Below are 15,988 nucleotides of genomic sequence, written 5' to 3'. Positions count from 1 at the left end.
TTACTTTCTGTTGAAAAAAATTCTGGCTATTATTCTAATCTGGTTAACTTTCTCATCGAGTTATGTGCCATTTAACCAATCACCATTTGTAAGCTAAGCTAAAATGGAACAGAAAAAAGAGTATTTTGATATTTGACAAAACTAATGACTGTGTTAGTTTCAGGAGGAGGGTATAGTGTATAAAAAGTCATTCATTAAAATAGCGAATAACTACTGTGTGCTGGGCACTACAGTAGGCACTAACAATATATTAGTCAATAAGAATTTTATTGTCCCTATCTTGAAGCAAACAGGACAGAACACTGTTTCTCAAACTTTAAAATGTATAGGAATTACCCTAGACGACTTGTTAAAACACAGATTCTTTGGTCCCACCAAGAAATTGTGATTCAGTAGCTTTGAGAAAGGATTTGAGAGTTTGTTTTCTAACAAGTTCCCAAGTAATGCTGATGGTACCCATCAGAGGACCACATTTGAATAACTGTGTTATGTATGTTATTGAAATCCTTAAAATCCAAACAATTTTATTATTCCTGTTTTACAGAAGAACTACTGTTCAAAGAGGTAAGTTAATGGTTCTTAACCTTTAGCGATCATATGAATCACTTAGGAGCTCATTTAAACTCAGATTCCAGAGATTCTTAGTTGTTAAGTTTGGAATGGGGTTCAAGGGTCTGCACTTAACCAAGACCCCAGGTAATTCTGATGCAACTGATCTCAAATACCCTGCATCAGACCCTGGGTTAAATACTGTATCAAGTTCTCAAAGCCAGCAAATGGTAGTGCCAGGTTAGAGACCCTTTAATGAAAAAGAAAACGGCTATTTCAAAAAATGCTAAAACAAACTATTTGAGCTGCTTATAAAAATGTCAGAGACTAATACATCAGGAACTTAAAAATTAGAATAAAAAACCTATTGCATAACTAGTATCCTCATATTACTCAACTTAGGATAATGCTCTAATTATTATTTCACACACGAAAGTTAAATTAAATTAAAGGTATAACAGAAAGGTGGCAATTGGGAGAATGAATCTCACATATAACCCATATTTCAATGTTTCTTTCCAAGACTGCTATAGTACCCTGGAAAATATACTTATATCACAAAAATCATGTCTAGGAAGCAACTCCATAACACTAAACTAATAAAACTCTAGCTCTAACCTCCCACCTGAGCATGTTCCCACTGAGAGTATCGCATTAGCACTTCAAATGCAACACATCCAAAACCATACTCAAGAACTTCCCTCTCAGACTGATTTTCCATTTCACACTTTTGCAATGAATGGGCCTCTTACCATAGATATTTTTGTATTCTAAAAACTGTGACATATTTAAAAGCCTTCTCAAAGCTGCTCCTCATTCTTCTGCTAACATTAGGTGCCCTAATCCTTCCAGGCAACCAGCTGAAATCTTTGCTCTGACTACGCTACCCTTATATGTCACGTATTATCAATTCTACCAATGCAATTTTTTTCCTCCATCCAGCTACTTCTTCCCATCACCACGGCTACCAACCTACTTCAGTGCTGTACTTACCACAGTGGCCCCAAATCGTCCTGCATGGAATACATGCAGAATTAAGTTTTCATAATCATTAGAGTTCCCAGAGAATAAATACCAACACCAAGTTTGCCACATCTCTTCTTGCCTGTCTAATTCCAACCCTTGGTCTGCCTTCAGATTATTTCAGATTTCTTCTCCAGAAAGTATACTCTGAAATTCTCCTACAATGGTTAGGTGTCCCTATTTGCTCACTCAGCAATTATTAAGTTAATTGAGCATTCTGTGCTACCTATACTATCTTAGCTATTACCTTACTTAAATTGCCTCCTTGGTGTAACTGTAAGCAACGTGATGGCAGGACTGTCCTATTCGGGGCTCAAAACTAGTGCTGGCACACTGTAAGCACTTTCAATAATAAAGAATCAGTGGGGGCAGGAATGTGATTGAGACCATCACAGTCTTGAGAGGCAAAAAAACTAAAAGTAAAACTTCGCTTCTGGACAAAATGAGGGGAGAAGTGGCATGAAAGAAGTGGCGCAATGTGTCACAGATACAGCACAAGACAGCAGACCAGGAATGTAACCGTAGCTGTTTCCCACGGACACTATGACCTTGGGCAAGTCATTTTACCTTTCTGGGATTTCCCTTTCCTCAGATTTAAAGCAACGGCTTCTAAGATCCCGCGGGTTTTAACGTCGACCTCAGGAAGCCGGAGAATAACAACTGAATACGCCGGAGGGGCAAGGGGGTTGCCTGAACAACTGCGGGGCCAACAGCGCTGACATGCGGTACCTGACGGGTCCGTGCGGAGCACCGAGTAGCACAGTCGCGGGCGCCGACCCCTCTGGGCCTCCAGGGCACAGAGGGAGGCGGGAAAGAGGGCGAAGAGGTAGGATCGCAGAGACTCTTGGAAACATTGCCCAGAAACAAAGCGACATGCGAACGGGAAAAGCGTGTCGTCGGCCAAACGCGTCCCCCGCCTCTCTCGTCCGTTCCTCGGCCTGACGCGTTCCTCTCCATTCGCGTTCCGGCGGACAACAGCGTCCGCTAACCGTGTTCCGGCCTCGCCCGCGGTTCCGCCGTCGCGGCGAGTCCGGTCGCAGAGGTGGCGTCGGGGGTGGAGTTTAGCGCGGATGCGTCGGTTGAGGCGGGACCCGGAAGGGAGAATGGAGGGAGCGGTCAGCTGTGCACACGCTGCAGGCGGGCCAGTAAGATGAGGCGGAGAACTGCCCGTGCCGTGCAGCGTTGCGGGGAGAAGACCCGGTGTTCATTAACGGTCTCAAAGTGGCGGGCAGGCGGGGCTCGGGGTTGAGCTGCGACCGTGAACCCAGGAACCGGGAGGTCAGGGTGGGCTCCTGTCGGGGCGCGTGCCCGGGTTGCGGGCGCGTGCAGGAGGCAGCGGATCAGTGACTCTTTTTCATCATTGATGTTTTTATCTGTCTCTCCCTCTTTCCTCTCTCTGAAATCAATAAGAAAACATTAAAAGACAAAAAAAGTCTCAAAATGGCCCTGGCAGGTGTGATTCAGTGGTTCGGGCGTTGGGCCGGCCGCACCCAGGGATCGCTGGTTCCATTCCGGTCGAAGGCAGGTACCTGGGGTGCAGGCTCTTCCCTGCCCGGGCGGGGGCAAGTGCGGGGCGCACCCCGTGGGCGTGTCTCCCTCACCCCGCACTCCGCTCTTTCTCTCCTCCCGCCCTCCCTCCCTCCCACCCTCTTTGGAAATAGGAGGAAAAAATATCCTCGGCTGAGGATGAACAAAAACCAAACCAACCAAAAAACAAAACAAAAAGTCTCAAAATGATCCATGGCCACCAAGGAGGTTTAAACATTACCGATAGGACATGCTCCCCGATAAATTAGTATTTCTTTTCAGTCTCTATTCTTGAGGTAGAGTCAAAATATGAGAGATATGTTTTGCTTTTCAGAACTGCCTTTAGAGATAAAAAGATGCAAGAGAAAAGACTTGTTGTTACTCGGTACCTCAGGAAGGCAGTGAACAGGGGCCCAGAAGCCATGAAGGCTTCTCAACTCTGCAACACACGAGCATAAACTCTGCCAGAAATGCGGCCAGTGGGTCACATGGGAACCTCTAGCTTACATGCCATACTAGCTGTTGAATGTTGACATCAACATTTCTCTGCAGTTTCAAATAAGAATCAAGATTGGTAGTAAATTTTTTGTGATGCTGAAAACACAGCTTACCTTGAGCAGACCTTGCTAATATCCACTAGTCCTGATAGAACCTTTGTGACAGTGCTAAACACATACACTCAGGGATGTTCTTCCCAACTTATAGCCGACATTGTATCCTAAATAAGGTGCCCTCTATGTCAAAACTTTGTTTCATTTTTCTACAGGGTATCACTATTTGAAATTTTCTCATATATGTATGTGCTTTCTCATATATTTATCTTGCACTGCGTTCCATGAAGGATTGGACTTTGTCTTATTCGCTGCTGTGATCCTGGTTCCTAGAACTGTGCCTTGTCATATAATAGATGCTCAAAAATATTTGGTAAGTAAATAATTTCCAAATACAAAAGAAAAACTAGGGGCAGATAGTTTAAGAAATTTGCCCAAGTTCATACAGCTAGTAAATTGCAGTGCTAGATTCAAACTCAGAACCACTAACTCTGATATCCTTGTCCACCCTGGAATGCCTTAGGGTTTCTACTTTTAGTCATGCATAAAAGTTACATGGGGATGGTTGCTAACACACGTTACTGAGTAGCTCAGGCACTGACTTAATAGGTCTGAGTCTGAGAGTCCAACAAGCACCCAAGGTGATTGCAATGTAGGTGGTCCTCAGACAAAACTTTCTGAAACACTACAATGACCCTATGACTTATTTAGCTATTCATAGCTCTGCATACCCTTAGAATACACATAAAAAGTGAAATAGTTGGTGCAGGAACAGATTATTACTTTGGATGAGTCTCAAAGGCATTATGTTAAGTGAAATGAAGCCAGACACAAGAAACTGTGTGATTCCACATATATGACAATGTAAAGAAGACAAAGCTACAGGAACAGAAATCAGATCAGTGGTTAGCAGGGGTTGGGGATGGAAAGAGGTGGCTGAGTATGGAGTATGAGGAAACTTTTGGTGGTTATTGAAATACTCTATATCTTGACTCTGGAGGGCATATGGCCTTATCAAAACTCACAGACCTGTACACCTAAAAAGTATACATTTTACTCTATATAAATGATATCTCAACAAACCTGACTTTAACAAAAAAGATAATCATTACAGTAGTTCTCATTGGCCATAAATCAAAACATAAGAGAACAATACATTTTAAAAAATAATAAATCTGTTCTTAGAAAAACCATAACTTATGCAACTGTCCAGAGCAGTAATTTATGAGAGCAACAAAAATGTAGCCTGAAAGTAGAAAAACTTTTCCTTCTTTCTGCTAGTATTAATTCACCAGTCATTTTCTTCTCAGTGCCCCCTTGAAGTGTGCTTTCTAGAACAATGTGTTTTTGGCAAGAGAGAGCAAATTAAAATAAAATAGGTCCTGATATACATCAGTGACTTTGTCCTAATTGTCTTATAAATCCTACACTAATAAACTGAACAAGCTTTCCATGAAAATGGGGAAAAAAATTACTCTATATTCTAGTTACCAATTGCTGCATAACAGGCCACTCCAAAACTTAGTGACTTAAAACAACAATATATTACCTCTCATAGTTCTGTGTGGTTCTGTGGTTGACTGGGCTCAGCTGGGTGGTTCCTGCTTGGGGTCTCTTATGAGGCTGCAGTCAGACAGCAACTAGTCTGAACTGTATGTCCAAGATATTTTTTTTCACTTACATAGCTGATGGCTCATCTGGAATGACTGCAAGAAATAGGTTCTCTCTCCATCTCTCTCCTTCTTTCACTCTCTCTCCCCGCCCCTCCACACGGCCTCTGAAGGGTAGTAGAATATGCTACCCCAAAATATGCCACTTTGGTATAAGGCTAATTTTCAGCTGTAGGCATTTGAGAAAAAGCCAATACAGGGTGGGGCAAAAGTAGGTTTACAGTCATTTGCATGGAAAATAATACAATAATAAATAATAATACATGGATAAACTCTGTGTTTTGCATACTCACAACTGTTTAAACCTACTTTTGCCCCACCCTGTATAGACAAGAAAAGCTCTCTCTGGCCTCCCACTATATGTGTGAAAGTGGGACATACATTTGTAAAGTTGTTCCCGCTCCCTTCTCTACCAGGAAAACAAAAAGTAAACCGTTGGAGAACACTCAAGAGGCTTATCAGCCCAAAGATGGCACTAAAGGAATCTACATAATTAACTTTACTAAGTAGCCCTTATCTTAGTGCCCCCATATATTTGCCTTCCCACAATTTGCTGCCCTAGAAACTCAAAATCCTTTACCTTTGGTCACTTCTCTAAAATTTTATAGTTCTTTTAAGATGCTATATAAACCTGAGTTCTAACTAGCTCCTTTAGTTACTCATCTCTGAGTGCTCCCATGAAATTCAACTGACAACATCCAGCTGGGTGTACATATTTATGTTAATAAACTTTTATCTATTTTTCTCTTGTTAGTCTGTCTATTGTCAGTCAAATTGACAGGGAACCTACGATGGGTAGAGGGAGAAGAGAGTTTCTTTTTCTCTTACACTTCTCTGTCTGGCTAGCTTGGGCTTTCTAACAACATGGTACCTCAGGGTGTTTGGATTCTTACAGAGAAGCTAGTTTGCCTTAGAGCAAGGGTTCACAGGCCCACGCTAAAGCTGCCCAGGTTTTAATGACCTACCGTGGACAGTCACATAGCATCACTTCTGCGACATTCTGTGGTGAAAAGTGAGTCACAGGGCCAGCCCAGATCCAAAGGAAGGGGCCTATTCCTCCCTTCAAATGCCAGGAAGAATGGCTCACTGGGCACCATCTCTGGAGACTTACACATCACAGCAAGCTTTTAATTGTCTATTCACTTCATCAGTCTGCATGGTGGTGGTGGTTTTTAATTTTCAAACATCATAATGATCTTTTTAAAAATTTCATATTTCAATTTGTGTAAAATTTGGCAAAGAACTGTCACATACATTATTTAATATCTTCATCATGATAGCTATTGAGGTAAGCAGGGCAAGGATTTTTATCCCCAATTCACTAATGGGAAAAATGAGCCTCAGATAAGTTAGGTGAGTCAACCAAGTTACGTGACCAGTAAGTGTCAGTCCATGAGCCTCTGACTCCTAACCAAGGTTCTTTCCCCGTTTCTCTTGCTACTCAATGGCATGTTTGTGTTTCATTGGCATTATTCCAGTCTGAATGTTGAAGTTCCACTGACGACATAACAGGTGCTAGTGTCACCAAAACCATGCTTCTGACATTATGTAGTAAAACAAATTAAAAAAGAGCAAAGGAAACTTTAGCAACCTATCTGCTAGAGAGATTTTAATTAGAATTATTTTAAATTGAGGTTGTAGGTGTTGATTGCATTATTTAAAAGAAAGTGCTTCTACTCTTATACTATTGAAAACTCTCCTGCCCTCAGCATAGCTAGATCATCAATAGTGGTAGAATATAAAGTAGTCATAAATCAGTTTACACCACTAAGTAACTTTTTAAACCAGCCACTTGTCCTATCTCCCCTTTCATCTCTTCCTTATTTGGATAATGAATGAACAACAGATGAACTCGTTTGGATTTTACTCCCCCTTCTTGTCCTTGGTTAAAATTCAGTCTTAATAGTTGCTGAAATAGCTTAAAGTCAGAGGTGGGAGAGAAAAGGGTGTCAAGGAGACTGTTTAAGAGAGGTGATGGATGCTTTGATAATAGTATTGTACACAACAAGAAAACCTTGTGCTGGTAAAATAAACATACAAGGCACAGTATCGTAGCATCCTGTAGGACAGTGATGATTAATCAGATTCTTTAATCAAACAATGTTGTGACAAGAAAAAAAATGTTTCTAATAATAACCTTTAAACAACTCCACTATTTTAAAAAAGCGTTTCAAAGATCACTTAAGCCCTCTAACTTTTAAACTTGATTTTAACTTTGTGAAATAGGAGGTAATGCTTTTGGAAAAAGTAGCAATAAATTTGCCATCATGAACTAATGTTAGAGCTGGTCTCAAAGTAACCTAAAACAGTGCATAGACAAGTCATGAATGCTCAAAAGATTGTGAAGAAGAGATTCTGCCTTCTCAGGTCACAAGTATTTATTGGTGACATTGTTTAGAGTTGGTGGTTTACAATGGCAAGCAAACATCAAAGTCAAGAACAACAAAAAAGCACATCCTACTAGTGTTAGAGAGTTAATTCCCTGGGTCTCCTTACCTCCTTAATACACAGAGACCAGTGGAGACAGGGCCTCCTACTATTAGCACGTATTAAAGCTATTGGAAGGGTGCCCGTGGCATATACCACTCACAAAATTCCCATAATTAGAGAAAAATAAACTCATGTTTTTAAACCTATTTAAAATTTTTCCAAGAAAATAAAAGCAAAAAATGAAAATAAAAAATAAAAAAGGAGAATAAAGCAGTCACATGAAAACCCCTTAGCTCCAGCATTATAGTAGACATAGCAGAACCTGGCTCTTCCAGGGCGGCAGGCAGGGACCAGGCTCCATCCCCTCTGGGGGAGTAGGGCAAGCTTTCTTACTCCCTCGGGGTCTCAGGTGCCTTATCTGTGGAAAAGGGAATAACGATAGTACCTACCTTATAGGGTTGCTGTGAGGATTAAGTGGGTTATAATATGTATTTGTACTTAAAATAGTGCTTAGTACACAGTAAGTACTATATGTTTGATACTATTATAGTAAAAATTGGAAGGCAGTGGTAACAGCCTTCAAGATTTATTTAAAATTAAAGAAGCTGTACAGAAAACAATTTTGTTTTTTAAAATAAACTTTTACTTTTGAAATAATTTCTACATAAGGGAAAGTCACATAAACAGTACAATTATTTTCCTTATATCTTTAACCCAGACTACCCAAATGTTAATATTTTACCACATTTGTTCTTCTCATTTGCATTCTCTCTCCTGTAATTTTTTTCACAAAACACGAGTGAGTTGCAGACATAATGCTTTTAATCTCTAAGTAATATTGGGTATATTTTCTAAAAACAAGGACATTCTTTTACATTAACACAGTACAATTATAAAATTAGGAAATTAACATTGATACAATACAATAATTAAATCTACACAGTTTATTCAAATTTCACCAACTGTCACAGTGATGTCCTTCATAGCAAAAGAGAAACCCTTTTTCTAGTCCAGCACCCAACCAGAGATCACAAGTTGCATTTAACTCCATGCCTCCATATCCTGCTTGATTTACTTCAGTTTCTCTTTGTCCAGTCTGTCTTTGTCCTTCATGACTTTGACAATTTTTAAGAATTCAGATCAGTTATTTTGTAACACATCTCAATTTCTTTTCTGATGTATCCTAGTGATTAGACTGAAGTTATTCATTTTTGGCAGGAGAGCCATAGAAGTGAGGTTGAGTCCCTGTGCTTCATATAAATAGGCACAGATATTTATTTGTCCATTACTGGTGGCATTAAAAATAAAGAGTTGGATGAAGAGGTCTAGAAAGGTTCTGAGCACAGGAGCTTTTGTCCCCATAAAGTAGGGGTGTGCCACCAGTCTGGCACAGAGATCTGTTTGCTAACACGGAAGCTCCTGCAGAAAACAAGTTTGGTTCAGGATATTAAATTATTTAGAAGGCTAGTAAACACTGTCCTTTATTTTAAATTAAATTTATTGGGGTAACATTGGTTAATAAAATGATATGTTTCAGGTGTACAATTCTATAATACATCATCTATATACTCCATTGTATGCTCACCACCCAAAGTCTACTTTCCCTCAGTCACTACATATTTAATCTTCTTTACCCTTTGTCCCCTCACCCCCCAGTAACCACCATACCATTGTCTGTGTCTTTGTTTTTGTTTGTTAGATGCTTTCTGTTTTATATTCCACATGTTAGTAAAATCATATGGTTCTTGTGCTTTTCCATCTGATTTATTTCACTTAGCATGATACTCCAAGATCCATCCATGTATTGATATTTTATCATTTTTTATGACCAAGTAGTATTCCATTGTGTACAAGTACTATATCTTCTTTATCTAATCATCCATCAGAGAACTCTTAGGTTGCTTCCCTTTGTTGACTATTGTAAATAATGCTGCAATGAACATAGGGGTACATATATCTCTACGAATAAGTGTTTAAATTTTCCAGGTTGATACCCAGAAGAGGGATTGCTGGGTCATAGGGTACCTCTATTCTTAATTTTTTGAGGAACCCCCATACTGTCATTTGTAGAGGTTGTACCAATTAGCATTCACACCAGCAGTTACAAGGGTCTCTTTTCTGCACATCTTCTACAACACTTGTTATTTCTTGTCTTTTTTCTTTATTTTCTTTTTAATCCTTACCCGAGGATACATTTTCCATTGCTTTTCAGAGAGAGTGGAAGGGGAGGGTGAGTGAGAGAGAGAAGCATCAATGTGAGAGAGACACGTCAATTGGTTGCCTCCTGCTCACCCACTGACAAGGGCCAGGGATTGAGCCTGCAACCGAGGTACATGCCCTTGGCTGGGATCAAACCTAGGACCCTTCAGTCTGAAGACCAATGCTCTAACCACTGAGCAAAACCAGATAGGGCTCTTGTCTTTTTTTCTAATAGCCTTTCTAACAGGTGTGAGGTAGTATCTCATTGTGGTTTTGATTTGCATTGCCCTCATAGCTAGTGAATCTGAGCATCTTTTCATATATTTGTTGGCCATCTATATGTCTTCTTGGCAAAAATATCTGTTCAAGTCCTCTGTACATTTTTTAATGTATTATTTTTTGTTGTTGTTGAGTTGTATGAGTTTTTCATATATTTTGGATATTAGTCACCTATCAGAGGAATTGTGCAAAAATCTTCTTCCATTCTGCTGGTTGCCTTTTTGTTTTGTTGATGGTTTGGCTGGCTGAGCAGAGGTTTGATTTTTTTTTTTTTAATTACCTTTATTGTTGAAAGTATTACAGATGTGTCTCCTCCCCCTCTCCCCCCCATTGATCCCCTCCATCTTGCATCCGCTCCCTCTCAGCCCTTCTCTATACTATTATTGCCTGTGTCCATGGGTTATGCATATATGCATATAAGTTCTTTGATTAATCTCTCCCCACCCATTTCTTCAACCTCGTCTTCCCTCTGAGATCCTTTAGCCTGTTCCATGCTTCTATGACCATGGATGTATTTTGTTAATCAGTTTCTTTTGTCCATTAGATTCCACATATGACTGAGATCATGTGGTACATGTCTTTCTCTGGCTGGCTTATTTTGCTTAGCATAATACTCTCCAGGTCCATACATGCTGTCCCAAAGGATAAGAGATCTTTTTTATTTATTTTTATTTATTTTTTTTTTATTTTACACCTGCTTAGTATTCCATGGTGTAAATGTACCACAGCTTTTTTATTCACTCATTTACTGATGGGCACTTTGGCTATTTCCAGATCTTAGCTATTATAAATTGAAATTCTATGAACCTAGGGGTGCATAAATTATTTCTGATTGGTGTTTTGGGTTTCTTAGGATACATTCCTAGCAGTGGGATCACTGGGTCAAAAGGCAGTTCCCGATTTAATTTTTTGAGGAAACTCCATACTCTTTTCCATAGTGGCTGCACCAGCAGTGTACTAGGGCTCCCTTTTCTCCACACCCTCACCAGCACTTGTTTGTTGATTTGTTGATGGTAGCCATTCTGACGAGTGTGAGGTGATATCTCATTGTTGTTTTAATTTGCATCTCTCTGATGATTAGTGACTTTGAGCATTTTTTCATATGTCTTTTGGCCATCTGTATGTCCTCTTTGGAGAAGTGTCTATGTCCTTTGCCCATTTTTTAATTGGGTTGTTTGTCTTCCTTTTGTTAAGTTGTATGAGTTCCTTATATATTTTGGATATTAACCCTTTATCAGATGTGTCATTGGCAAATATGTTCACCCATGCAGTGAGTATCCTTTTTGTTTTGTTGGTTTCCTTTCCTATGCAGAAGGTTTTTATTTTGATGTAGTCTCATTTGTTTATTTTCTCCTGTTTCCCTTGCCCTGGGAGATGTATCAGCAAACATACTGCTACAAGAGATGTCTGAGATTTTGCTCCCTATGGTTTCTTCTAGGATTTTTATGGATTCATGTCAGACATTTAAGTCTTTTACCCATTTTGAGTTTAATCTTGTGTATGGTGTAAGTTGGTGGTCTAGCATCTTTTTTTTTTTTTTTTTTTGCATGTACCTGTCCAATTTTCCCAGTACCATTTATTGAAGAGACTGTCTTAACTCCATTGTATGCTCTTGCCTCCTTTGTCAAATATTAGTTGAGTATAATGGCTTGGGTTAATTTCTGAGTTCTCTCTTCTGCTCCACTGATCTATGTGTCTGTAACTTGTGCCAGTACCAGGCTGTTTTGATTACAGTATCTTTGTAGTATAACTTGATATCTGGTATTGTGATCCCTTCATCTTTGTTCTTCTTTCTCAAGATTGCTGAGGCTATTCGGGATCTTTATGGTTCCATATAAATTTTTGGAGTATTTTTTCTAGATCTGTGAAATATGCCATTGGTATTTTAATAGGGATTGCACTGAATCTATAGATTGCTTTGGATAGTATCAACATTTTAATGATGTTAATTCTTTCAACCCATGAACACAGTATATTCTTCTACTTGTTTATATCTTCCTTATTTCTTTTTGCAACATCCTGTAGTTTTCCAAGTACAGGTCTTTACCTCCTTGGTTAAGTTTATTCCTAAGTATCTTAATTTTTTTTTGTTACAATAGTAAATGGGATTGTTTTTTTAGTTTCCCTTTCTGAGAGTTCATTGTTGGTATATAAAAATGCCACAGATTTCTGGGTGTTAATTTTATATCCTGCTACATTGCAAAATTCATTTATTAAATCTGTTTTTTAGTAAAGTTTTTAGGATTGTCTATGTACAATATCATGTCATCTACAAATAATGACAGTTTTATTTCATCCTTTCCAATTTGGATGCCTTTTATGTTTTCTTCTTGTCTCATGGCTGTGGCTAGGACTTCCAGTACTGTGTTGAATAAGAGTGGTGAAAGTGGACATCCCTGTCTTGTTTCTGTTTTTAAGGGAAATGGTTTTAGTATTTGACCATTGAGTATGATGTTGGCTATAGGTTTGTCATATACGGCCTTTATTATGTTGAGGTATGAGCCCTTTATTTCCACTTTGCTGAGAGTTTTTATCAAAAATGGGTGTTAGATTTGTGGAATGCTTTTTCTATGTCTATGGATATAATCATATGATTTTTGTCTTTCAGTTTGTTTATGTGATGTATCACATTTATTGTTTGAGAATATTGTACCAGCCTTGCATCCCTGGAATAAATCTCAGGGATTTGGTCATGATGTGTGATCTTTTTAATATACTGCTGAATCCGATTTGCTAATATTTTGTTGAGGGTATTAGCATCTATGTTCATCAGGGATATTGGCCTGTAATTCTCTTGCTTTGTAATGTCTTTATCTAGTTTTGGAATTAGGCTAATGCTGGCCTCATAAAAAGAGTTTGGAAGTGTTCCTTCCTCTTGGATTTTAAAAAATAGTTTGAGGAGAATAGATGTTAATTCTTCTTGTAATGTTTGGTAAAACTCCTCTGTAAAGCCATCCCAACCAGGACTTTTGTATGTTAGAAGGTTTTTTTTTATTTTTTATTTTTTTATTACTGCTTCAATTTTATCTGTTGTTATAGACCTATTCAGATTTCCTGATTCCTCCTGATTCAGCTTTGGAAGGTTGTATTTTTCTAGAAATTTGTCCATTTTATCCATATTTTCCAGCTTGTCAGCATGTAGTTGATCACAGTATTTTTTAATAATCATTTGTATTTCTGCGGTGTCAGTTGTTACTTCACTTCTTTCATGTCTAATTTTATGTATTTGGGTCCTCCGTCTTTGTTTCTTGGTGAGTCTGGCTAAAGGTTCATCCATCTTGTTTATCTTTTCAAAGAACCAGCTCTTGGTTTCATTGATCTTTTATACTTCTATTTCTTTAGTCTCTATGTCATTTATTTCTGCTCTGATCTTTATTATTTCCTTCCTTCTACTTACTCTGGGTTTTTCTTGTTTTCTTTCTAAGTCTTTAAGTTGTAGGGTTAGATAGTTTATTAGAAGCTTTTCTTGTTTTTTTGAGTGCTTTCACTGTGTCCCATATATTTTGGGTTGTCGTGTGTTCATTTTCATTTGTTTCCAGGAAGTTTTTGATTTCTTCCTTGATCTCATTGGTAACCTATTCATTGTTTAATAACATGCTATTTAGCCTCCATGTGTTTGAATGTTTTTGAGTGTTTTTACCATAGTTGATTTCTAATTGTTACTGTAATCCAAGAAGATGCTTAATATGATTTCAATCTTTTTGAACTTGTAGAGACTGGTTTTGTAGAGAACGTGCCATGTGCACTTGAGGAGAATGTATATTCTGAAGCTTTGAGGTGAAATATTCTGTAAATGTCAGTTAAACCCATCTAATCTAGTGGGTCACTTAGTCACTGTTTCCTCGTTGATTTTTTTATCTGGAAGATCTATCCAGTAAATTCAGTGGAGTGTTAAAGTCCCCTACTGTGACTGTATTGCTGTTGATCTTGCCTTTATTTATTTTATTTTATTTTTAAATATATATCTTTATTGATTTCAGAGAGAGGAAAGGAGAGGGAGAGAGAGAGATAGAAACATCAATGATGAAGAGCCATTGATCAAGCCTGCAACCAGGCATGTGCCCTGACTGGGAATCGAACCCTGATCGCCTGGATCCCAGGTCGACACTCAACTGCTGAGCCACGCCCAGCCGGGCAATCTCGCCTTTAAAGTCCTCCAGAAGTTTGTTTATTTTCCAGACTGAGTAAATCTTTTGTTTTGAGGTGGGTGTCTTGTAAATAGGATATATATATGGTTCTTGCTTTCTTATCCATTCAGCTACACTATGTCTTTTGATTGAAGCATTTAAGCCATTTACATTTAAAGTGATTATTGATAGGTACATGTTTATTGCCATTTTATTATTATTTATTTTTGTTTGTTTTTTTAAAAAACATATCTTTATTGATTTCAGAGAGTGAAAGGGAGAAGGAGAGAGAGATAGAAACATCAGTGATGAGAGAGTCATCATTGATTGGCTGGGTCCTGCACGTCCAGACAGAGGGTGGAGACCGCAACCTGAGCATGTGCCCTAAGCAGGAATGGAACTGTGGTCTCCTGGATCCTAGTCTGATGCTCAACTGCTGAGCCACGCCCGGCTGGGCTGCCTTTTATTATTTTGCCTATGCTACTCTTTTTTATCTCTTTCTCTTGTACTTTTTTTTTTATATATATAATTAGGAGCAGTTTCATTTTTTAAGTCAGCATTTAAAAAAAAAAATACCTTTTTATTCATTTCAGAGAGAGGAAGGGAGCTGAGAAGATAGAAACATGGATGAGAGAGAAACATTTATCAGCTGCCTCCTACATGGCCTGTACTGAGGATTGAGCCCACAACCCAGCATTTCCCTGACCAGAAATCAGACCAGCAATCTCCTGGTGCATGGGGCGATGCTCAACCAACTGAGCCACAGCAGCCGGGCCCTCTTGTACTTCTTTAACAGGCTCTTTAACATTTCTTATAATACTGTTTGGTGGAAACAAACTTCTTTAGCTTTTTCTTGTCTGGGAAGCTTTTCATTTCTCTTTCAACTTTAAATGATAGCCTTGCTGGGTAAAGCAGTCTTGATTATAGGTCCTCACTTTTTATCACTTTGAATATTTCATGCCAATCCCTTCTGGCCTAGAACACTTCTGCTGAGAAATCAGCTGTCAGTCTTATGGGAGCTCCCATGTAAGTAACTGTCTGTTTTCTCTATTTTTAAGATTCTCTCTTTGACTTTAACCTTTGCCCTTTTACTTATGATATGGCTTGTTATGGGCCTCTTTGGATTAATCTTGTTTGAGACCCTCTGCACTTCCCAGGCTGTGTATCTTTTTTCTTTACTAGGTTAGGGAAGTTTTCAGTCATTATTTCTTCAAATAGGTTCTTGATCTCTTGCTCTCTTTTCCTTCTGTTACCCCTATTATGGGGATGTTGTTACACTTTATGTTGTCTCAAAGGTCCCTTAAACTATGCTCATTCTTTTTATTTTGTTATTTTAATGAGATACAATTTTTAATATGTTTTTATGGATTTTTTAGAGAGAGAGAGGGAGATGGAGAGAGAGAAACATCTACTGGCTGCCTCCCACATGCCAGGGATCGAGCCTGAAACCCTGGCATGTGCAGACTGGGAATTGAAGCAACCACCTTTCAGTGCTTGTGATGACACTCAACCAACCAAGCCACACTGGCCAGGGCTTAATTCTTTTTTGTGCTCTAACTAGGTGTTTTTTTCCACCTTGTCTTTCAAATCACTGGTTTGATCTTCTGCTTCACCCAACCTACTGTTTATTTCT

At 38.8% G+C, this 15,988-nt stretch overlaps 1 protein-coding gene across 1 annotated transcript in view; it reads right to left on the bottom strand.

Moving 5' to 3' along the window:
- MRPS31 (mitochondrial ribosomal protein S31) overlaps positions 1-2,595 on the bottom strand; it is a 33,684-nt gene extending 31,089 nt beyond the window's left edge. The window contains exon 1 of the mRNA XM_016213603.2: positions 2,302-2,595. Within this exon, the coding sequence (XP_016069089.2) occupies positions 2,302-2,447 (146 nt within the window). The 5' untranslated portion in view covers positions 2,448-2,595. The remainder of the gene's footprint in view (positions 1-2,301) is intronic.
- Between the last annotated feature and the right edge of the window lie 13,393 nt (positions 2,596-15,988).

The sequence above is a fragment of the Miniopterus natalensis genome, chromosome 2, assembly GCF_054644295.1.
Source record: "Miniopterus natalensis isolate mMinNat1 chromosome 2, mMinNat1.hap1, whole genome shotgun sequence".
NCBI lineage: Eukaryota > Metazoa > Chordata > Mammalia > Chiroptera > Miniopteridae > Miniopterus > Miniopterus natalensis.
This window is presented reverse-complemented; position numbering and strand designations above follow the sequence as displayed.